Consider the following 25,004-nt stretch of genomic DNA (forward strand, 5'->3'; position numbering starts at 1 on the left):
GCTTATGGTAGATTATCTAGATGTTTGATTAAACATTCTGAGGATAGAAATTTAACCTTATACCTAGTATCACATAATTGACTTATACTCAGAAGATTATATTTAAAATTTTCAACAAGTAAAACATTTGTAATTATAAAGTCTATTTTTAATTCAATATTACCTATACCAATTACCTTGAGTTTGCCGTTGTTTCCAAAGGCAACTGTTCCTAAGCTTTTGTAAGTGAGTTGAGTGAACTTGGTGTGATCTCCAGTCATATGTTTGGAGCAACCACTGTCCAAAATCCACTTGGTTTCCTACAGTAAGTAGGATTTAAAGTTAGTTCATTTTAGAGCAGACATTATTTAAGTTAAGTTTAAAATTAAAGTTTTAAAATTAATTTTTAAGTTTAAAATTAAAATTTTGAAATTAATTTTTAAGTTTTAAAATTAAAATTTTGAAGTTAATTTTTAAGTTTTAAAATTAAAATTTTGAAATTAATTTTTAAGTTTTAAATTAAGATTTTGAAATTAATTTTTAAGTTTTAAATTAAAATTTTGAAATTAATTTTTAAGTTTAAAATTAAAATTTTTAAATTAATTTTTAAGTTTTAAAATTAAAATTTTGAAATTAATTTTAAATTTTTAAAATTAAAATTTTGAAATTAATTTTTAAGTTTTAAAATTAAAATTTTGAAATTAATTTTTAAGTTTAAAATTAAAATTTTGAAATTAGTTTTTAAGTTTAAAATTAAAATTTTGAAATTAATTTTTAAGTTTAAAATTAAAATTTTGAAATTAATTTTTAAGTTTTAAAATTAAAATTTTGAAATTAATTTTTAAGTTTAAAATTAAAATTTTGAAATTAATTTTTAAATTTAAAATTTTGAAATTAATTTTTATGTTTAAAATTAAAATTTTGAAATTAATTTTTAAGTTTTAAAATTAAATTTTTGAAATTAATTTTTAAGTTTAAAATTAAAATTTTGAAACCTTATTCATCTCACCCGATCTAAATTACCAATCAGGGAATCCTATGATTTTGTGAGATGAAATTGGACTTTTAATTATGGAGTTTTGGTTTAACTTGTCTTAGATTCAGATTTAGGTTTGGTCTCCACAAATAGGCAATCTTCGGATAAACTTCTAAGCTTGGTGAGTCACATGGACGTTATTAGAAGTAACCAATTTTTCGAGGTTTTCCGAATAGTCCTATCCACGGAGCTTAGTACTAAATCTTGGTCTAACTGGTTAGGATTCATTTAAGGGTAGCTTCGGTCAGTTCCACTTGGCCAAATGCACCAGATCGAAACCATATCTTTCTAGACATGCGATGCCCAAGTTTCCCTAACGTACTATCATCCAAAAACTTCACCAGTACCATGATTCAAGTTAAACTTGGTCTCTAATCCTAATTACCCTGCCGGGTTAGTTTTTAGGTTACCCTGTCGGGTAAGTTAGTTTTGGAGGTGTCAGCTATTCTGGAGCCTCCCCCTGAATTATTGACCATTGATTTAAATTTTGGTTTTAGATTTGTGTCGATTCCTTTTATAGTTATGGTTAACTTGGTGATAATTTTGTTGATTTTTAAAGTGTTTAGATTTTGAATTTGATTTAGGTTTGTATTTTGGATTTTGGTTTGGTTTATTCGATTTTATATAATGTATTTTTTCTTTAGGTATATAATATTGATTAAGTCCTATTTGCGTGGTTAAGTACGCTTTCGGAACCCAAGCTAGATTGGTTGATTTGTATTGGGTTATTAATGATTTGAAGGTTTTATTTGAATTCGACTTATATCCTAGTTCGGTTTTATTATAGCATGCTTTTTGATTATTTAGGATTAAGTCTAGATTTTTTGATCTTGTTGTGAATTTTTCTAACATTTCTTTTAAATTGTTAATCTCATTTTTTAATGATAAATTCTCCTCCTCAAGTGTTAGATCTTGAGTTGGATTTGAATTTTTTATTTGTTCCTTGAGGTTTTGATTTTCCTCAAGAAGTGATTTGTTTTCATTTTCTATTTTAATTAATTTACTATTTAAACAGGAAATAATTCTAAAAAAAATTTTGTTTAAATTAAAATATACCTCATTCGGGCCTTCGGAAACGAGTACGGACTCGTGGCTTGTTTCGGGTTCAGACCCGTCTTCTGTTTCAGCTTCGTGGGCCATCAGTGCGAGATGGCTCTGATGTTTCTGCTCTTCTTCCTCCGATTCGTCCGAGGAGTCGTCCCACGTTGTTTTGAGTGCCTTCTTTTTGGTTGGCTTTGGTTTGTCGAACTTCAGTTTTGGGCATTCGTTCTTGTAGTGTCCCTTTTTATTGCAGCCGAAACAAGTCACGTTCCTTTGTTCTGAGGAAGAACCGATCTTTTGAAGTTTTTGCTGAAGCTCTTTTTCTCCTGGTGAACATTTTTCTTACCAAGTTCACTGGTGTTCTTCGTCTTCGGAGTCTTGGTCGGAATCTTCTTCAAATTCAGGCTTGCTTTTCTTTTCTTTGGAGGAACCTGCAAATAAAGCTATACCTTTCTCGGCTCCAGCATTAGTTTGTTCATGTAATTCTAATTCACAGAAAAGCTCGTCTAATTTTAACTTAGAAAGATTTTTAGAAATTTTGTAGGCATCTACGATTGATGCCCACAAACTATTGCGTGGAAAAGCATTTAATGTGTACCTTATTAAGTCTCTATTTTCCATTTGGTGGCCTATCGCATGAAGCCCGTTGAGGATGTCCTTGATCCTCGCGTGGAGTTGATTCGCCGTTTCACCTTCCTGCATTTTTATATTAAGAATTTTATTCAAAAGCAGGTCTCGTTTTGTTACCTTGGCGTCGCTCGTTCCCTCGTGCAGCTCAATCAGTCCCACAGCTCTTTAGCATTTTTGTGTGGACCGACTGCTCAGTTCTTCTCTTGTTAATCCGCACTGTAGAGTGTTGATTGCTTTATTTTCTGTTGATGCCTTTTTCTTCAAATCACTGTCCTTTCAGGATCCAAGATATTCCTGAGTTGTCCACTGAATTTTATAGGGTCTCGAACGCCATCCACCGGTCAAGTCTGTTGAGGTAGACCTCCATGCGCTTCTTCCAAGACGGAAAATTGTCCCGTCGAAGAGTGGAGGTCGTACTGTGCTGAATCCATACATAGAGCATTTTAGTTCTGGTAAGAAAGAAAAGAAAAACAAAAATCCCAAGACTTGGTCTTGGATTAGTAGTGCGGAAGAAAAAAAATTATAGAAGTATCTAAATTGGTGTTGCACCAATTTAGATTTAATTGCAACGGGAAAAAAATTCGTAAAACTGAAAACAAAAAAAAACTATTTTTTCACCCCCTGTCTGATTGGTGGTTGCACCAAATCAGAGCGGTACCTGCTCTGATACCACTTGTAGGACCGTGATCGTTCGATAGAGGGGGGGTGAATATCGATTCGAAAACTCGAGTTTAAAAGTACGCAGCGGAAAAGTAAATGAACACAGTTGATTTTACTTCGTTCGGAGCCTGTGATGACTCCTACTCGAAGGCCCGTGGTCCTTGACCACTTTCGTTGGGCAATCACTAGCAATTCGAATATGATTACAAAAAGCCTACAAGAAATGCTAATGAAACAAAGTGATACCGACAAGGAAATTGACCAAAGAAGAAGGAGCACTTTGTCGGAGCTTTGTTAGAGTCGTAGGAGCGTAGAGCAGCAGGACTAGCAGTCGAAGAGTTCTCAGTTGTTGTTTGAAGCTCCACCCCTAGGGCTTCTTTTATATGCTGCTCCGGGAGCCCTGGTGCGACGTGGCAAGTCCAGTCAGGATGCTCCACGTGGCGAGGCGACGCAGAGGATAAAAGTTGCCTCCGGGAGCCCGGATCCCTTTCGAGCGCCCGGACCTCCGGGCGCTCGGATCCCCTCCAGGCGTCCGGACCACCTTTTTCCAGAGATTCATTCTCCTGTAAAACAAGGTTAGTTCGAGGCAAAATATATCCCGCAACATAGATTGTTAGCACAATTTATAAAGTATAAATTAACAGAAAAAGTATGACTTAGATTCCGTCTTTCCGAAACCGGAATCTAGTCACGATCTCAGCTTAGATTTCCGAAATGGATCTAAGCCGGATCGACGCCTAATGTTCCCTTCCCGGGAACGCGTCCTCGCAGTCACTCCCCTCCAGTGACTTACCTCACTTACCTGCCAGACGTCCGGTCAGCCCTTCGACCCGTCTGGTCTTCTCACCAGCTATCCGGTCAGCCCATCGACCTAGCTGGACTTCTCGCCAAGCGTCCGGTCAGCCCGTCGACCCACTTGGACTTCTCGCCAGCTATCCGGTCAGCCCGTCGACCTAGCTGGGCTTCGTGCCAGACATCTGGTCAGCCCGTCGACCTGTCTAGACTTCTCCTGCACACTCGATCAAAGTGTCAGACAATAACAAAACTAACTTAACCCATTTGTCATTCATCAAAACCTAGGTTAGACCGTTAGTGCTACCCGCACCAACAAAAAGAACACTAGTCTTTTTGCATACAGAGATCAATGCGCATGATGATCCAAAGGGAACAGTCGTCAAGCATACAAAGATCAATGCACATGATGATCCAAAGGGAACAGTTGATGATGAGATATGTAAACCATGATAGGCTGCTATTTATAGAACAGAAAAAGGATCTTTCATATGTGATATAAGCCACCAGGGCAATGGTTTAACAAAAATATCATTGAATCCAAGAAAAAAAATACATTTCTAATTCCAGTCTACTCCTTACCATCGTTCCCGGTCATTTTTCTGAAAATAACCAATATTAGAGTGAACCTGAGATACTTTCATAATGCTCTTCTATAGCCTGGTATACAAAAAAAAATAGAATGATTTAATTCTATATATTTTCTCAAATGAAATGACAACAAATAAACAACACTTTAATAAGAAAGGGGGTGAAACCTTAACATATGTTGAAGTTTGGTTATTTTTCCTCGCCGCTTTTCTTTTCTTTGAAATCTTATCTAAGCCACTTTTCAATCTCTTACCTGAAACCGCTTTCTTCTTTGTTTTAATTCCTTTGACTCCAAGAGAGTTTCCTTCGCCAATTTCAAACTCTCTTTCATTAGAGTGTTGGACAGTTGGTTCATTAACTTGTAACCTCTCATCCACCATCTGAAACATACTCAACAAACCATCTTTAACAACCTTGTAAGTGTCTTCCCTCTCTGCTGCCTTGGTAACCAGTTGAACATACAATCCACTCAATTCTTTATATCGCATACTTTTGCAAGTTTTTGGATCCAAACTACCTTTGTTTGCAACAAGTTCAGTAACTCCAAAGTATCCATCTTTTGCTTTTCGTGTCCACCTTTTCAATATATACTCATTTGAAATTTTCATGATATTTTTCATCGTAAATACTTTCAAAATATAAGAACACAAAATCCCAGTAAAATCATATTTTCTACAGCTACACTCAATCTTTTGACCCCATGAATAAAGTGTAACTATATGATGGTAACTCTTTTTGTGAGAAGTAACTTTGTATTTTGTATGTGATCCAATATCCTCATAAATTTGTATAATAGAATCATGAGATTTGTACCACTCTTGTTCAAAACACTTGTATGCCTCAGGAGTATAAATAGAACATGAATGCTTTAAAATTTCAATTGGATACAATAGACATGGAACACTTGTATTTGATCTAAAATCAGCTTTTAACTCCTCATATCGATGATCATCAAGCAGTCTTTGAAAGTGATTGAAAAAGTCTAAAAACTTGTGTTGATAAGTGACGTACCTTTTTAGAATACTATTCATGCTCTCACTTCTTTGTGTTGTAGTCATATCTGCACAAAACATATGTCGTCCATATACTAAAACCCATTTTTCTTTTATGCAAAACATACGTCTCAACCAATCATTGTCTTCAAGTGCATACTTAGTCAACATCATGTTCCAAGCTGAAATAAAATCTTCTTCTTCATCAAAATCATATATACACGAGGCAAAATCTTTAGCAAACTCTTTGAACTCAGAAAAAACTCCACACAAATGTATTGCCGCATTTTGGTAAATGTGCCAAATACACAAACGATGATGTGTTTCAGGCCATCTGGAAGTCAAAGCCTTTGTCATTACTGCATCTTGATCTGTAAGAATAGTTATTGGTTTTTTTTCACACATAGCTTTAGTAAATGTATCAAACAACCACTCGAATGTCAAAGATGTTTCATCATATAATAAAGCTGCACCAAAAATTATAGATTGTTTATGATGATTAACAACCACAAACAACGCAATTGGACGACCTTCATTGTTTTTCCTGTAGGTTGTGTCAAAGCAAACGACATCTCCAAAATTGTCATAATCAGCTTTCATCTTAGCATCACACCAAAAAATATTAGTTATCAAATCATCTTCATCAACTTGAATAGCATAGAAAAAATTAGGATCATCAAACTGCATTTTCTGCAAATATTCCAATACACCTCCTGTATCACCAACTCTGATATTTCTTGTTCTTTTGGATCGCAAGTAGTTGTTGTAATCTTGAGGAATAAAACCTAAATTATCCCTCCCACCTACTTGTTTCACTATAAGATCATGAGATGCTTTTGGGGGGATTCCCACATCACTTGCCATCTCAATTTGTATTGCCGCAGAAGATGATATATTCCTATGACTTCTGTAGAGGTGAGTTTTGTTTGGACTTGAAAGATAATGGTTATGCTCTTTAACAAATTGCTCCACACTCAAGTTGGCATTTATTCGACAACTAATCTTCATTTTAGCCTCACAACCAAACCTTGTTTCAGGACGATGAGATTCCACATAAACATCTCGTTTGTCTTTTCCCCTTTTTCCTTGTGCACAACAACAAAAAATCCTGTCAACTAATTTACCCGATTTATCATTGTGGCTTTTACTCCTTCTTATGCCAAATCCAACTTGTTTAGCATATTTCAAATAAAATTCATAGGCATCATCTTCTGTTTTAAATTCCATACTGATTTTTGGCATCAATTCTTCTATGATAGATGTGTCAGAACTCATCAATACATGGTAGAGTCTGTACCCTCATTATCCCGACACTCATCACTTGCATCAAAATTCAACCTACGGCAACTCGTAGATTCAACCAACGATAATTCCATGATAATTACCTTGAGCCTGAACAAAAAAAACAATTAAGAAATGTATATATTTTCTACACATATCATATTGGCAGATCATATTGGCAGATCATATTTGTGATGACAAAATAGTTATAGATAATTGACAAAAATAATTAAGAAATATATATATTTTTCTAATTTTTTCTAAAAGCTGAAACTTTATCATTTAATCAAATTTGGCTAGAACAGAAGCTAAAAATTTATCATTTGATCAAATTTTGCTAGAACAGAAGCTAAAATTTTTTCTAGAACAGAAGCTAAAATTTTTTCTAGATCATTTGATCAAATGATAAATTTTTCTAAAAGCTGAAACTTTATCATTTGATCAAATTTTTCTAAAAGCTGAAACTTTAGCAAAATTTTGCATTTGTGCACAGTGATCATTTGATTTGTGCACGGTGATAAAGATTTGAGCTTTTAGAAAAATTTAGAAAAAAAGAAGACATTTTTCCTAGAACCCTATACCTGAAAAGCGGAGACGAAGCAGGATGTTCGTCGAGGGACGGCGGAGACGAAGCAGGGACAGAAGCCTGCAGTTCGTGCACGCCTACTTGGTCGACAAAGAGCTCCGGCGGGTTGCGTCGTCGACGAAGCTGGAGACGAAGCAGGATGTTCGTCGAGGGACGGCGGAGACGAAGCAGGATGTCCCGTCGAAGGTGGGAAGGGGTCGCGTCGAAGGTGGGAAGGAGACGCCGGATGTTCGTCTGGTTGTCAGGACAGAAGAGAGGGCTAGGGCAACGAGAGAAGGCTGTCGAACTCGTTTCTCGCAGTGAGCAGGCAACAGGCGATGAGCTCTTTTGGTTTCCTCCTTCGTCACGTGTTTTTCACGAGTCGGTTGTCGTTTTCTGCGTGGGACAGAGGGACAGGGGGAGTTTCGGGATAGGAGATTTGAGCTGCATCTCAACGGCCTCACGTGAGGATGCGTTTGTAGTGCACACGATTAACTCCCATCTATGTATAGATAAATCGAAAAAGTATAATCGACCAAAATGAATTTTTTTTCTTGATTTATCAAGATTCAAATTTTTTATCCTAATTTTAATGACCTAAAGAATGTATAATAGATCTTTGTTTTACAGCTGGATAGCATCCATAGGAGCTTCTCAAATATAAAATTGAGGATGCGTTTGGTTTTTACTGTTTAAAAGTTATTTTCTATTTTATAGAAAAAATATATTTTTTAAAAAATAAAAAAAATACACAAACACCCAAATTTATAGGATTATCAAGTACATTTGCCAGCTTTTTAGATCGGTTTAAAAAATAATTAATTTATATTTAAAATTATTGAATTCGAATATAATATAAATTTTTTTCTAGTTGAATTTAATTCTATAATATTTTATTTAATTGTTAATCGTGAATCAAATTCTAATTATTTTTAGTATTTTTAATTTAAAAATTCAAATTAAAATCTTGAATTTAAGTCATAACTATAACATAATTCCGTTCAAATTTCAAAGTTCGGATATTTCAAATCAGACCCAAGCTATATATTTTATAACCTAGAATTTATATAGTAATATTTTCATATTATTCAATTTATTTATCACACATTCTCATGGTAAAAGAAAATTATTCGTGCCCAACCTCTCCGTTAGTCTATCTCTAAATCAATATAAAAGAATTAAATTATGAATGACTATTAATCTTGAATAATATATGGATATATTTGTCTCATACTTTTAATTATGTGGCAAAAAGATGATTCGCTCGCCCCTAGTACCTCTGTTAACTCGTCCCTAAGTCAACACGGAGGAAGTAAATTATGGGTGACTATTAGTCATTAGTGCAAATGGTCAAGACATGAGGGAGGTTATACTCGGTCACGCCAAATTTCGACCCCAAGATCTCATATGATAACACTCTATGTCTTAACCATCGTACCGTCCCGTCCCGTCCCGTCCCGTCCCGTCCCGAGGAGACTTCATAGTCTCAATTATATTCTCTATGGACGTGTCTTAATTCAATACTGAATTACATTTTTAATCCCTACTTTTTGTTCAATTTTGCTGTTGTTATCTGTACATTCATATTAACTTACAGTTTTTTTTCAATTTCAATTTTTTTTTCTTAAAATTTTAATTAACCACTAGTAATTCTAACATGAAAAATTAATTTGAACATTTTTATTTTTATGAGCGGTAAATTTTTTAAGTCAACGAATATAAAATAAAAGTCATGTCACCTTAAAAATAAAAATCAATAAAATATAATTATTTTATTGATTTTTATTTTTAAGATATGGGATTTTAATTTTGTATTTTTTTATTTAATTTACAGGTGGACTTAAAAAAAAATTGTTACATAGATGATTCATCTATAAAAATAAAATTGCTCAAATTTATTTTTCATCTAACAATTATTGAGGATGAATTCGAATTCCAGAAAAAAAAAATTAGAAAATAATGTAAGTTAATATACTGTAAATTTATAAATAACAGTATTAAAATTGAAAAAGTGTAACTTAGGGGGTTAAAAATATAATTTTCTCCGCGAGTGAACAGACAAACTCATCCCCGAATAAGACACAAACAAATTAGATGCATTCGCTTCGAACAATTAGTATGACTCATACATTTTAGCCCACCCACCTAACTTATCGCTGGGCCACCCACCTAAATTATTCAATACATTATTTCTTAAAAACAATTTTCTTAAAAAGAAAAATGCGGATGGAAAATTTCCCCACTCCAGCTAGAAAGCCCATGAGCTTGCAGACGTTGACCATCTAACCACTCAATCATAAACTTCAACACCTTCACATCTCTTTCTTCCTCAACCCTCCTTCAGCTCTCTCTGCTTCTTTCTCCCTCCCTCACTCCTTCATTCCTCTCTGCCATGGGGAAATTTTGCTGTGGGCCCGAGGAGGAGGAAAATGGCGGCGGCCTCGGCATCGACATGACTGGATTTCTCGTCGCCGCGCTCATCGCTCTGGTGCTGATTCTTCTCTGCTCCCAACAACCTCGCCGGCGCACCATGGTCACCGTTTGTCCCGGCCGCTGCTAAACAACAAGTTAATTTCCTCTTAATTTGTTTCCTATAAATTAATTAAACTGTGGTTGATCTGGATATATATATATATATATGAAATTCGACGTTGATATCGTTGCCCGGTTTAAAGTTTATGTTTGGGCATCAGTGTTTCTGCAAAAATTTTGTTTTTTTTTCTTGTTCTTTGGTGCTGATGGAGAGATGAAAAGGGAAGAGACCTGATGAATCTTTATTCGGTGTTAATTAAATTGAATATAATCGATTATGGGTTTCTGTTTACTTATTTAGAGAGAGAGAGAGAGAGAGATAGAGAGAGAATGGATCTGTGTTTTTAGAATCCTTGAGTATGAAGCCGAGAGGGGAAAGGTAAAGAGTTACAGCCTGTTTAGTTTGAGGAAGGAAAAAGAATGTACCTTGTTCATTTTTGTTTTTTTTACTTAGAAACAGGTGCGGAAAGAACTGAGAAGGGACTAGCGCTCTGGTCCTGCCTGCCCTGATGTGCTCCTGTATCAGGGATTGTGGGACAGATTTTTTGGTCTATTTTTTATGGATTAGAAGAGAATCATTTACATATATTGGTGGAGTCATGACTCTCACTTATTTTATAGGTGAGAACCATGACTCTCTATCAATGTAAAAAGTAGATTAGAGGATCTGAGCTATTGTGAGGACAGATCCTTTGATACGCTTTTTATAGATTAGAAGAGGACCATTTATATATATTGATGAGAAATCATGACTCCTATTTATTTTATAGATAAACTATTTTTATTGTAACACTTATAATTCATAATTATTATAATATAATGTTAACTAGACATGACTACTATAACTAGGAGGATAGTTTTATTTTTTTTTAAATCACTTTCTTAATTTACACATGGAATCACGGTTAGAATCTGGCTAACATTAACTGCAATTTCTCTTGTATTTATCTTTCCACCTAAATTATAATTTTGGGTTAAGTTAGATGGTCGAAGGCTGCCAACGATGGGTGAGCTACCCCTACTCGTCACCCTACAGTCTGCCCACCGTCAAAACTATAACTTAGGTGGGAGGGTGAACCCAGAAGAGATCACAGTCAATTTTAATCGAATTCTGGCCATCATCTGACTTATAAATTGCAGAATGTACCAAGAAAGAACCAGAGATTGTGGATTAGAAATTATAGATCAGAAGATTAAAACTTTACAACTAGGTAGAACTATAATTCAATAACTAATAATCTCTCTCACCTCATGGCTAATTTGATGGTCGATTATAAATTATCTTCTTTTGTATAATTTGGAGATAGACGATGAAGGACGTATGGAATACGTATAGTATTATATATAATAATTCAATAACCACACCGGGATAATATTGATTCAAAAAAAAGGTCAATCTTGCAATAGTTATAATTTATAGCCACTATAATATATTATTATTAACACTAATTATAGTGGGAATGTCTTTATTATAGCAGTTTTGATCTCCTAATTGTTATTATAGTGTTAAAAATAAAAGTATTTTTAAAAATTAGGAAAATTTGGATACAGTCCCTAATGGTAAATAAAAATATAATTGTTTTTAAATTCAATACATTAAACTAGAATCTAGTATATTTTTTATGAGCACGATTCCTTTTCTATGGAAAATATACTAGATTTTTTTTAAATGATACTCAATTAAATGTAAAATATATTAGATTTTCTTTAAATTATACTGAATTTATGAGGAATTATATTAAGCAGGAAAAAAATTATACTTAATTTAATAAAAAAATACTAGATTTTAGTGTAAAGTACTTAATTTAACAGAAATTATATTCATTTTTAAACTTTTTGTACCTAAAAAATATGATGGATAATTTTGATAAAAAATATACTCGATTCTAATATACAGTGCTGTCTTTAAGGGGAATTATATTCATTTTTAAATATTTTATATCTAAATAATTTAAGCGACAATTAGATAACGATTTTTGTAAGGGGGAGTTAAAGCAAATAAAACTTTACATATATGAAGTAAAACAAAATTTTTTAAACATGTAGACTGCATATAAAATTAAAATTGTGATTGGAGATTTTTTTTTAATTTATCGTTAATATAAACTGAATTAATCAATCGAACATGAAATTAAAAGTTTGATTTAGTTAATTTTTAAATTCATTTTAAAAAAAAAATATTAATTATTTAATTAAATTACTTCGGTCTCGATTTTAGAAATCCCAATTTGATTAAATTCTGGCTATATGTCCGAATCGAAATCGGAAGTTTAAAATTGCTAATTATAAATTGCTAATTATGTATGCCATGACTCTCCTCTCTTGTGGGTTTCAATTTAATCGGAAGTTCAGTTATTTTAATTTTCGATTAATTTAACTGATATTTTATTAATTTAATTTTGTTCAATTTTTATTCGTCAGTTCAGTTAGGAAAAAAAAACAATTTATTCAGCTTCAATTTAAATGATTCAATAAATTTAATTATTAATCGATTCTTCACAAGTAGAAGGGAAGAATGAAAGGGGAGTTAACCGCAGAAGACACAAATCACAGAAAAATTCTCCGTAAACAAAAAATTTCTCTATTATGTAGCAATAAGGGGGTGTTTGGTTCTTTCCTAGGAATAGGAATCGAAATGGGAATCATTGTATTGTGGAATGGGAATGGGTATGAGTATGGATATCACTCTTAAAAGTAATGTTTGGTTACTTGCATATTTTCTATCGGAATAAATCAAAATTTTCTTTTTTACCCTTAAAGGAAAATAAGAGAAAAAATTAGATGTGAGAGAAAGATGAATGTGAGAGAAAAATATGATGAAAGAGAATGATAAGAGAGAAAGTATGATGAGAGAGAAAATGTGATGAGTAAGAATGAAGAGAGAGAAAGTGTGATGAGAGAAAATGATAAAAGAGAGTGTGATAGGAGAGAGCATGATGAGAGAAGATGAGAGAGAAAATATGATATGAGAGAAATTATGATGGGAGAGAATGAAGAGAGAGAAAGTGTAATGAAAAAGAGGAGAGAGAGTGTGATGAGAGAGATTGAGGAGAGAGAAAGTATGGTGAGATAGAAAGTATGATGAGAGAGAAAGTATGATAAAAAAAAAAGAGAACAGTGAGTGTGATGGGAGAGATTGAGGAGAGAGAAAGTATGATGAGGGAGAAAGTATGATGAAAGAGAAAGTGTGTTGAGGAAAAAAAAGGAGAGAGTGTGACAAGAGAGATTGAGGAGAGAGAAAGTGTGATGAGAAAAAAAAGAAGGAAGAGAGTGTGATGGAAGAGATTGAGGAGAGAGAAAGTATGATGAGAGAGAAAGTGTAATGAGAAAAAAAGAGGAAAGAGAGTGTGATAGGAGAGATTAAGGAGAGAGAAAGTGTGTGATAAAATGATGAGAGATAAAATATGATGAGAGAGAACAAGGAGAGAGAAGTGATATAAAAGAAAAAATAAATAAATATATTTTGATATTTGATAATAAGGGAGAAAATTTTAGTTTTAGGTTAAGAGTATTTTTGGAATAAGGGAATATTTTGATTGATGAAAATATGGTAATGACTCATTGAAGGGGAGGTACATGAGAATGAGTTATTATCCAATTTTAAGGATTCATTCCCTTATTTGTATTCCTATTCCTATAATCTAAACATTAACAATAACAATCAATGATTCTCATTCTCATTCCCCACTCTTATTCCCCTAAACTAAACGCCCCCTAAGTTTATTACTTAGAGGGAAAGAATCAAATTGGTGGCGGTCAAATGGACCTTAACACTACTCAGAATCTAATAACCAGTTGATGCTCTTCATCTTCATGATGTATATCCCCACATCGTATTGAATGCCCTACAACTTATTAAACATCTTCTTCCCACATTGGGTTGAATGCCTTACAACTTATTAAACATCTTGTCCTCTTCGCTATCCGTGAACACATTTTTGGGACAGTCATTAAAATAGATTGAAATTCTTTTTGAGCGTCGGAAACTCCTTAGTCGAGAGGAATAATAACTGGTTTATGCCCAGAAACATAGCTCAATTGTCTAATTCTTTTACTTTTGCATTTAACTCTCTTGTAGTTCCACCCAAAACAGGTGGAGACGTGGAGTATCTTCTACATCTATCGTTTTAAAATTTTTAAAATTAGTTGATTTTCATTTCACGATAGATCGAATTGGAGATTGAACTATCTCCCCCCCCTAGCAATACCTCACCAACGCATTCCACCGAATGCACCTTCAAAGTTAAAAATGATATATGCGCTTGGTCACAGTTAGAAGGAATTGAGATCCAGTAGTTAGAAAAAATCACATCTCTAACAAATGAGGCGCCTTTCACATCGATCCACTATGGTTCCCCCGGGGCACGTGTCCGCCAACGACTTCATTAGAAGAAAATCTGAAGTCACTCATTTTAACAACAAATAATGGATACATAAATAACCATGTAAATCATAGATATATCATTGAGCTAGCAAAAGAAAATGTTTTTTTTTCCTAAAACAAATAAGTATACATTACAGTAGTAGCAATGGATCAGATGGTCTATTTGACTACAAAATTACTAGTCATAACATTTTTTTATTGAGAATTATGTCAAAGTATCATATATTCATGTATATTCATGATAATACAGCAAATCGAAGAACACCAATAGTAGGTAAACAGGTGCTAACCACAGAAGACACAAAATCACAACAAAATTCTCTTTAGGATGTAAAAAAAACAGTTCTTCTCCCTCCACCAAAAAAAACTTCCTTACTCATGAATACAGATGAGTAAAAGATTGGCTAAATCCAATTAACGGATCAAATTGATAGAAGTTAAAAGTTGGATTTGATCAATTCAAAATTTTAATATTTTTTAAAATATCTATTATTTTGGTCTAATAAATTCGATCTCAATTTTAAAAATTTTAATTCAATTAAATTAAATTCAGCTATAATTCTGAATAGGAATTGAAAATTTAAAATTATCCCTCCCTCGTGTTCTATCTAATAAAAAAAATTCAATTATTTTAATTTCGGACTTATGATTTAAATGATTTATTTGAAAACATGATGATAAAAAGTGATTCATTTACTTCAATATCTATGGAGTAAATTAGAAAATTATAATTGGTCATTATAGGAAGGATTTTTTTTTTAATTTTATTAAAATTCAAACCCTAAATCCTTATCTCATAATAGTAACTCTGTCTATAGTAACTAAGATAATTCACTAACAATATGTTAAACTTAGATCCATCGTTATAAAAAATATTTTTTATATTAATCAACCATTTACTTGGAATCAAATTTTTCCTACCCATTTTTTAATAAATTATTATTTTCAATAAAAAAAATTATAGATTCTGTTATATATATATATATATATATATATATATATATATATATATATATATATATGAATTGATGAGTACGGAGAAAAGATTTTTTATTTTGATGCGACAATAATGTGACGCATAGAAAATATTAAAAAAAAAATCACTTTTAGATTTATATGCCGTTGATACATTAATTGAACATTAGTCCATCACCAATTCAGCAAGCAACTAATTTGCTTATAAATACGAAGAAGATATATTCCCGGCACTTCGCTTCCCAACAAATGTTATTAATACGGCGACGGGAAGCATTCTTCAAGGAATATTCTGTTATTCTACTTGTTGGCGAAGCGACATGTAGTCGCCGTGGAGCGTGTGATTTCGCTGCCGGAGGCTATACTGGATGGGGCGAGCTCACCCTTCCATCGCCTTCCTCCTCCTCCTCTTCTTCTGCTTCCTGGTGAGCACTCTTGTCGCCTTGTCCGACAGCCGGCGCCAGGATCCGCTTCTCCCCCTTCCGAACGCGAATCCGCTCCGGTTCTCTGCTGACGGATCGCCCTTCAAGATCGCGCTCTTCGCCGATCTCCACTATGGCGAGAACGCGTGGACCGACTGGGGCCCCGCGCAGGACGATGGCTCCGATCGAGTCATGTCGGCGGTGCTCGACGCGGAGGATCCAGGTCATAGATCTAATAGTTCTTCACAGTAAACGTCTTAATATTAACCGTTCATAGAATGCAGTCTTCACATAAGCTTGCTTTTAGCATGTCTCCATCCTCAAGAAAGAGGTATGACTACTGTGTTTGGGCATTGTGTGATTCACCCAAATATTATAGCTTCAATTGCGTTGATATAAAGCCAATGTACCTTTTGCTGATTCCTCGGTTTTCTGAAACGAATGGAAATGAGCAAATTTGACAAGCGGGAGAGGGAAGAAAAGGAATTTTTTTTGTTTAATATGATTTATGATTATTGTCTAGCTCACAAGAGAAGCTTATTATCCGATGGGCAAATGAAAAGAAAGAAAAGTAGAAGAGGGTAAGCTAAAAGAAAAACAATTAAAGTTGGTAGAGAAGATTGAAGTGGTCAAGGGAAGAGGAAGAGTATTACATTTATATATGGAAACTGGAATGATAAAATTTAGCATCATCTTATAATTCTGTATATTGAAGTTTTGCAAAATTTAAATTTGAAGATGATGGATTTATTTGTGCAATAGTTGGCTGCTATGGTGCTTGATAGCAACTTCCAATATATTCTGTGAAATGAAGATAAATATTGTCATTTTAGTTTGGACTTTCGAGTGTGGTGTTTTGTGATTCATAGTTATGTCAATATATTTTTTCTCAAAACTTATTGTTAAAGTTTTGTGTGTGTGTGTACTTTGTGCACAAACTGATCTGATTTCATGAGCTTTGATAACCTCTTCTATTTTTTTTTATTTATAGTAATCGTTTTTCTGTTAAACCTTCCTGATATATATATACACGCGCGTGCACACACACAACTTTGTGCCTAATATGTACATGCTTTGGCTTTCCATTCAGCTCCAGTATTTATTGAAGCTGAATGAAAAACTCTGCTCTACTCTCCTCGTATTTGTGGGGTTGATCATCATTTATGAAGTTTCAAATTTCCTTAATTGCAGACTTTGTGATCTATTTGGGGGATGTTATTACTGCGAACAACCTACCAATTACTAATGCATCCTTGTATTGGGATAGAGCTCTTTCTTTAACAAGAAACAAAGGGAAACCTTGGTCTACTGTGTTTGGCAATCATGATGATGCTCTATTTGAGTGGCCATCTGAGTGGTTTTCAGCCACCGGTATTCCGCAGGTCAATTGTCCATCAGCAAATGTGCCATTTTCAGGTAAAACGGGCCAAAAAGTTTTCATACGTTTTCATATTTACTGACACGCTTTTATCTTAAGTTAATTCATTTAACAGTACTAGCAAAATTTATACACATGATCTTCAAATAATTTAATATCGTAGATAATTTTTTTGCATAACATAGTCAAAATTTATTTGCATGAATGTAGTATCTAAATTCAGGATTCTTCCAACATCTGTGAAATTTTTTTCCATTAACGATTACAAAAGTTTATCTCAAAGTGTGTAGATTGAGTGAAATATGGGAAGATAGTTTTTACTGGAAGCATATTAATGATGCATGCCATGTCGTGCAGGAGATACTGATTGCAGTTTCAAGGGAACAACAAGAATCGACTTGATCAGTACTGAAATTAAAAACAATGTATTATCTCGTACCACTAGGGGTCCTAACACCCTTTGGCCTAGTGTTTCCAACTATGTATTACAAGTGTCTTCCTACAAAGATCCAATGCTTCCGGTTGTATTTTTCTATTTCCTAGATTCGGGCGGTGGTTCCTACCCAGAAGTTGTATCAAAGGCTCAGGCCAAATGGTTCCAGAGGCAATCGCAGGGGATCAACCCGAATGCCAGGTACATGGCAGAATGCCTTTACTTTAAGTTCTAGTATGAATTTGATGCTTGGTAATTTTGATTTGCAGCATTCCGGAGGTTATCTTTTGGCATATACCAAGTAGAGCTTACCAGAAAGTAGCTCCTGTGCCTACTACTCAAATTCATACACCATGTGTTGGTTCCATCAACAAAGAAAAAGTGGCTCCTCAAGTATCAGAATGGGGAATCATGGATATCCTTGCATCAAGGGCTTCTGTTAAGGTACCAAAACATCATATACAGTAGGTGTCAATGCATTAAAAGGCAACCTGGTGCACGAAACTCTCGCTATACGGGGTCCAGGGGAAGGATCCATTGTACGGAGTCTTACCTTGGTTTTTTTTTGCAAGAAACTGTTTCAGGATTCCAACCCGTGACCTTTTGGTCAATGGCTAGGTCTCAATGCATTACTAATGCTTTTTTTTAAATTATTTTTGTGATTTCCATTAAAGGAAACTTTTACTAAGCTAAAAGGAAAATTCTAAATTTGTCATGCTTTATGAATCTAAGTGAAGCAATATGCACCTAGCAAGATATAAAATGCTTAGACTGGGGTGTGTAGTCACAAGAAAAGGTGAAATGAAAAAAATACTTACATTTGACAGCTGATCCTGCCTGACACGCTCAAGTAAATCTCCGACAGTGGAGAATGACGGAGAAAATGAACATTAGTTTAGGGTTTTTCCCAAGTTTGTGTCCATATCTTCTGTGAACTACAGCTTGTCGTCCGGAGTTGATGATGATTTGGAGCCGAGAGTGGTATGGAGTAGAGAATGGAATGGAGCCGAGAATGGGCTAGAGTTGGGGCAACGTAGAGCCGAGAGTGGCCTGGAATCGGGAACGATGCGGAGCCGAGGCGGTACGGAGCTCGGGGGATCGACCTTTTGCCGACTTTGACCACAACCCACAAGACAATTGACTTCTCCTTAACCACGTGGCACCTATGATTACTCTCCGTATCAATAGTTATTAGGTATAACTTCAATAGGTCATTGAATAGGGAAAAGCAACTTGAGATGGTATCAAATGTTGATAAGTTTGGCCCCCACGGGCTAGCATAGTTCGTTGTACAAAAGGTAATTACGCTCATCCCAGGCATCCCTCACAACCCATCCCAAAGTTATGTGAAGGGAAGTAAATCACGGGGGTCAGCTTATACCCGACCATCAAGTTGGCCAAGGGTGGGAGGGATTTTTTCTTCGAGGGCATATGCCCATCGGGAATTGATCCATTGTCCTATTATAGCATAGTTCATACTTGCATGTGGTGTTGCTGCAATAGATCATGGGGTCGATTCCAACGTGTGTGAAATGTATCGCGGGTCACTTGACCGTCCCATGCAAAGGGCCATTGTGTTGGGCGAAGCCCCCTTGATTTAACTCCCTTCCAGATCTCATGGGACAGTCCTGAAGGGCCTTCGAGTGAGGGTTATCACCGCCCCCCCCCCCCTAAAAGCAATGGTGCAGCGGTTGGGTGCCTTCTCAGTTTCCTAAGAATCTAAGGATAAGTCTTGTTGAATTTCATTTAATGGGCGATGGGCTGCCCGCTACAACCATTTCCTAATTTATCTTGGTGGCTAGTGGAAGACTTCTGTGAGATCGAGTTGGTCACCCTATGATTAGTTGCCGTAAATTGAATATCTGGTGTCAACTAAAAACAAATATTAACAAGTTAAAACTATTAGAGTGAAGATCTACCGAGTAGAGGAAGATACAAGAAACTATTAGTGAATGTATAAAAATTATTTAGTTGATCTGAACTACTAGTGATATAGCTGAAGAATTCATGTAAAGAAAATATTCTATAAATTTCATAAAGAATAATTATATGGATTATGAAATCGAAACGAAAATACTAAACATATTTAATTATTTATAGATAACTAATTTTACACCTAAAGCATAAGCACTTAGGTGGCGTTTAGTTTAGGGGTTTAGGAATGAGAGAATGAATTCTTTCCCAAACTTTGTATTTGGTTAATAGGAATGAAATTAAAATTTTGGAATAAAATCCAAAAACTTGGGTATTGATGAAACTCACCTTTTCCCTTGGGTTTTAATGGGAATGAGAATGAAAATAAGTTTTGGATGAAAATACTCTTAATATATTTGTTCAAATTTTCTTTTATATTACTCTCTCTCCTTATTATCAATCGTCTACTTTCTCTCTCCTCATTTTATCATCAAACTTTTTCTTTTATCATACTTTCTCTTTCCTCAATCTCCCCATCATACACTTTCTCCTCATTTTTCATCACACATTCTCTCTTTTTATTATCTCCTATCATACTTTCTCTCATCACACTTTCTCTCTCCTCATCCTCTTTCATCATGCTTCTCTCCCATCACACTATTTTTCGTCATTTTTTCTCATCATACTTTTTTCTTCTTAATCTCTCCCATCACACACTCTCTCCTTATTTTCTCTCATAACACTTTATCTCTCTTCATTATCTCACATCATACTTTCTCTCTCATCATATTTTCTCTCTCCTCATCCTCTCTCGTTAATCTCTCCCATCATACACTCTCTCTCCTTATTTTCTTTCATTACACTTTCTCTTTTTTCATTATCTCCCATTACACATTCTCTTTTCTGATTCTCTCTCATCATGCTTTCTCTCATATCACACTATCTTTTGTCATTTTTTCTCATCACTTTTTTTCGCTCATCATATTTTCTCTCTCTTCAATATCTCCCATCACATACTCTCTTTCCTTGTTTTCTTTCATCACACTTTTTCTTTTTTTAGTCTCTCCCATCATACTTTTTCTCTCTTTATTCTCTCTCATCACACTTTCTCTCCCATCATTTTTTCTCTCTCCTCATCCTCTCTCCACATGTTCTTTCCCATCACATGAGGTGTCGGGACGGTCTAGTGGCTAGCGCATGAGGTGTTGCCACCATGGGGTCTGGGGTTCGAATCTCGGCAAAGTCGAGGTAAATGCCTCCCTTATGTGCTAGTCATTATTCGAAAGGCTAGTAGTCGCCTGTGATTTACCTCCTCTGTGTTGGCTCTGGGACGGATTGGCGGGGGCGTTGGGGGCAAGCGTATTCGTCTTTTGCCACCATGTTCTTTCCCATCACGCTAGCCAACTGCGCCATGTTTGCGTTTTGCCACCATGTTCTTTCCCATCACTTATTTACCTCCTTCGTGTTGGTCCTGGGACGAGTTGACAAGGGTACTGGGGTGAGTGTAGTCGCCTTTTGCCACCATGTTCTTTCCTATCACTTTCTCTCACATCTAATTTTTTTTCTTATTTTCCTCTAAGGGTAAAAAAAAAAATTTTGGTTTATTCCGATAGAAAATATTCAACTAATCAAATATTATTTTTAAGAATGATATTCATACTCATTCCCATTCTCATTCCATAATATTATGATTCTCATTCCCATTTTGATTCTTAGGAAAGAACCAAACGCCACCTTAGCCTATATATCCCGCCCTAGTTTGACGATGACGACAACTAAAATAGAGTCATAGAAGAAATAATTAATTATGTTAAGTAGTGTCGAATCTGAAGCTACCAAAACAGAGTCATAAACTGCATCATGTTTGGTAGGGGTAAGAGTGATGCTTTACTTGCGTCTAATGATACGTTAGAAATCTAAAATAAATGAATCTATATTTCATTTGCCTAATGATATTCATAAATTTAAAAGAAATGAATCTCTATTATTAGTTTGTGTGTGACTACTAGCAAATGACTTTCTTGTTTCATATTGGGGTCTTTGTTTAACTTCTATTCACCATCTTGCAGGCAGTTTTTGCTGGCCACAACCATGGATTGGACTGGTGCTGCCCTTACAAGAGTCTTTGGTTGTGCTTTGCTCGCCACACTGGTTATGGAGGTTACGGCAATTGGCCAAGAGGATCAAGGATCATTTCAATAGATGAACAGCCATTCTCGATCACTTCTTGGATACGAATGGAGGATGGAACTGAACACAGCCATGTTGTCTTGACCCCTTAAATTGCTAGGGTAATTGCTTGTTTAAGGAGAAAGTAACTAATGTTGGTTATTATCTTTGATTGGTGGATTTAATTATAAGTTATGTATATGAGTACAAATCGAATATATTAAAGTGATGTAACTTAGGGGTTGCTTGGTTCAGTAAAGGGAATAGGAATAAAAATAGGAATGATATTAGTGGGGAATGATAATAGGTATCATTAATTTAATGGGGTTGCTTGGTTTAATAAAAAGAATGAATATCATTATAAAAGATGCTACTTGGTTATATTCTATTTGGGAATAGGAATTAGCTAATAAAGTTTTTGGATAAAGTTTTTGGACTTGTGGTTCTGGACTTGTGATTTTGGTTGATATCGTTGATCAAGAGCTTGTTCTAGTCTAGAATACTCTGACTAGGAGGAAGTTCCTTTGCAAGGCCCCCAAGAGTTTGCCCTCAATTTGACTTCCATTGCCAATGACCAAGGTATCCATCTTCAACATCTCCTCCTTGTCTTTGTCGCCAGCAGTCTTTCCAAGTGAGAAGACTTTAAATCAAAATCAAAAGACGTATCAAAGATTTGCTAGGGTTTACTAGGGGTGGAGAAATAGTTGCCACGGCAATTTCATTTCAGAAAGGCAACACAAGCAGGAGATCAGATGACACACAAGATGTGGCCGTGGCTTTCTCAAAATCTCATTTAACAAATTCTTCTTTCGAACAATCAAGACGATAATCGAAGAAGGAAAATCGAAAGAAAAAAAAAAAAGCCATTAGAGCTCACGAATGGAGGAGAAAATAAAACCAAGGAACCAAATTCACCATGGCTCAAAAGAAATCTCGATAGGATAGATCTATGATGCAACCAAATCATATAAAAAAAGAGATCTTAAAGGAGGGATCTTTTTTGTGGTAGATTGGTGTCGTGCTACATACCTCAGAGATGTGAAGGGCAGCGACGAGAGGAAGGAGACAATGAAGGAGCGAAAACCTCGATGATATCGGTGATTTAGGATAGTCCGTGCGTTTTTTTACGGGAATGGTTTCAATACAGTGATTTTTGTGAGGAATGGATGATTACCCACAAATAAGGAATGAAATTAATGTGAAAAAATGAAACCTTCAAATCAACCATTTATATTTCATTCTTTTTCCATTCCTCATTTACCAAACCCTCAAAACAAGCTTGAATGTAGATTTTGTATATGTAGAACTTATAGTCCCGCATTTATTATCATCTATGAGTTGATAATAGATGCCCAATATATATAGGGTTGGTCCCCAAGATTTTTCAATCAGGTTCCTTGTCATATTTGTTTATGTATTTGTTTTTTTATGTCATATTTTCGATGAAATTAAGATCCATACTCATATGTTTCTAATTCTTATTTCGGTTATCTAGAATTCATGCGGTTTAGGTTTTTACAAGAATTAAAGTTCTGTTTCATAGTTTTCGTTGGTAATAAAATTTAAGTTTTTTTTGTCGATTTATTATTTCTGTGTTACATCAAGTTTTCCTAGTTAATATAAATTTTTGATCATCGAAAATCATATAAGAGAAAACTAGAATAGATTTATTTTTTGAGTTTTTCATGTTTTTGCGAAGAATACGAAGAATGGCGAAAACCATCAATCACTATTTAACCTAATTTTAGATACAATTATGATTCAATTAATTACTTTGATCGAGCAATTGATTACAAGTCTAAAATTTTAAATAGAAATAATTAAAATTCAATCAATTAGTAATTTTAAACTTATGACTATATTAATTATTAATTTATTAAAATTATTTTCTTCGATTGGGATTCCTTTTGTTTTGATTAACTTTTTTTTATCGATTAAGATTTTTTTCATAATTGATTAAGTTAACTTAATGAAAACAAATCCTTTTATTTCTAATAGTATGTTTATTGTTTCATTGAAAAAAAAAAAGAGACTGTTTCACGTTCATTGTTTCAACGTGAACAGTGACTGGAAGACATAAAAAATACATTAAATTTTTTAATACATCAGTAATTAAGAAATTAAATAGGGTTAAATAATATGATTTAATTATAGAACTAAATGAAGTTTTTAGAAAAAGTTCTATATATACGCATGTAGTACAGTACATTTTCAAATCAATTGAGATAATTGATTGAATCATACCAATCATTACCATATGATATCAATTAATTAATAAATTTAATTTTATGTTATTAAGGATGATTAAGTAATTTTTGTTTAAATTAAGTTCCTAAAATTTTCTTAGATCTATTTATATAACGTACTACTAAGTTGAACTAATGTGTCGTCCCAAAGGAAGACACCTTAGGTTGGTTTAGTGTATTTTGTGTTGGTAGACGTATATTTATGTTAAAAGGAATCGGCCTAAAGGAAGGTTACTTTTATGCTAGATATATGCACAAGGTAGCTTACAACTAAGGAATAAAATATTATTTTGTTCAGATCATACACAAAATATATCGGCTCAAAAGAAGACATATTATGTGGCTGATTGAGGTTGTTGTGAGCTATGAACCAAAATATAACTCATATAAAATATCATTCTATGCGCACAATGGGTCAGCCCAAAGAAAGACACATTGTGTGACCAATTAAAGTTTGAGTTATATTAGAGAGTACCACTAACAAATAATGTGTCTTCATTTCATTATGTTGTACTTAGTATCTCATAAAAAGTCCATTTATATGTATTTAAAATTTTATTTTATTTGTATAATTTTATATTACTTATATGTTCTTGACTTTAATTAAATCGTGAGTTTAAATAAATTTCTCTATTTAAATTTTCGTGCAATATGTAACTGCCAGCATTAATAACATCCCAACATTAACTTATTCAAATTTTACTGAAAGAAAAGAATACGTGACCGTAGTCTTAGGTTGCATGAACTTAGACTATGTATTAAGAAATAATCGTCTCATACCATGGACTAGTACTAGCACTATAGACCAGAGGGTTGAATTTCAATTGTGGGAGAAATTAAATCATATGTGTTGAGTATCATGAAGCTTTTCATATCAGTACCAATAAAAGACTCAATAACAGAGGGAGGAGATGCTAGGAGTTTCCTAAACCAATTAATAGACTAATTCGCCTCAAATGAAAAGGTCGAGACTATCACACTTTT

General features: G+C 34.2%; 1 protein-coding gene and 1 long non-coding RNA gene across 2 annotated transcripts; one reads left to right on the forward strand and one right to left on the reverse strand.

The window, feature by feature from the left end:
- Nucleotides 1-15,569: 15,569 nt before the first annotated feature.
- On the reverse strand, nt 15,570-22,925 carry LOC122052604. The gene is made up of 2 exons (XR_006132065.1): nt 22,804-22,925; nt 15,570-16,312 (listed from the first exon to the last, which is right to left on the reverse strand). It is a non-coding gene; the product is annotated as an uncharacterized LOC122052604 (long non-coding RNA).
- LOC122052603 (probable inactive purple acid phosphatase 16) lies at nt 15,827-22,028 on the forward strand. Its single transcript, XM_042614200.1, has 5 exons — nt 15,827-16,103; nt 17,072-17,296; nt 17,616-17,892; nt 17,961-18,135; nt 21,675-22,028. The coding sequence occupies exons 1-5, from the start codon at nt 15,827-15,829 to the stop codon at nt 21,885-21,887; spliced, it is 1,167 nt and encodes a 388-aa protein (XP_042470134.1). The 3' UTR covers nt 21,888-22,028.
- Nucleotides 22,926-25,004: the final 2,079 nt, after the last annotated feature.

This window comes from Zingiber officinale, chromosome 3A, assembly GCF_018446385.1.
Source record: "Zingiber officinale cultivar Zhangliang chromosome 3A, Zo_v1.1, whole genome shotgun sequence".
In the NCBI taxonomy this organism is placed as follows: Eukaryota; Viridiplantae; Streptophyta; class Magnoliopsida; order Zingiberales; family Zingiberaceae; genus Zingiber; species Zingiber officinale.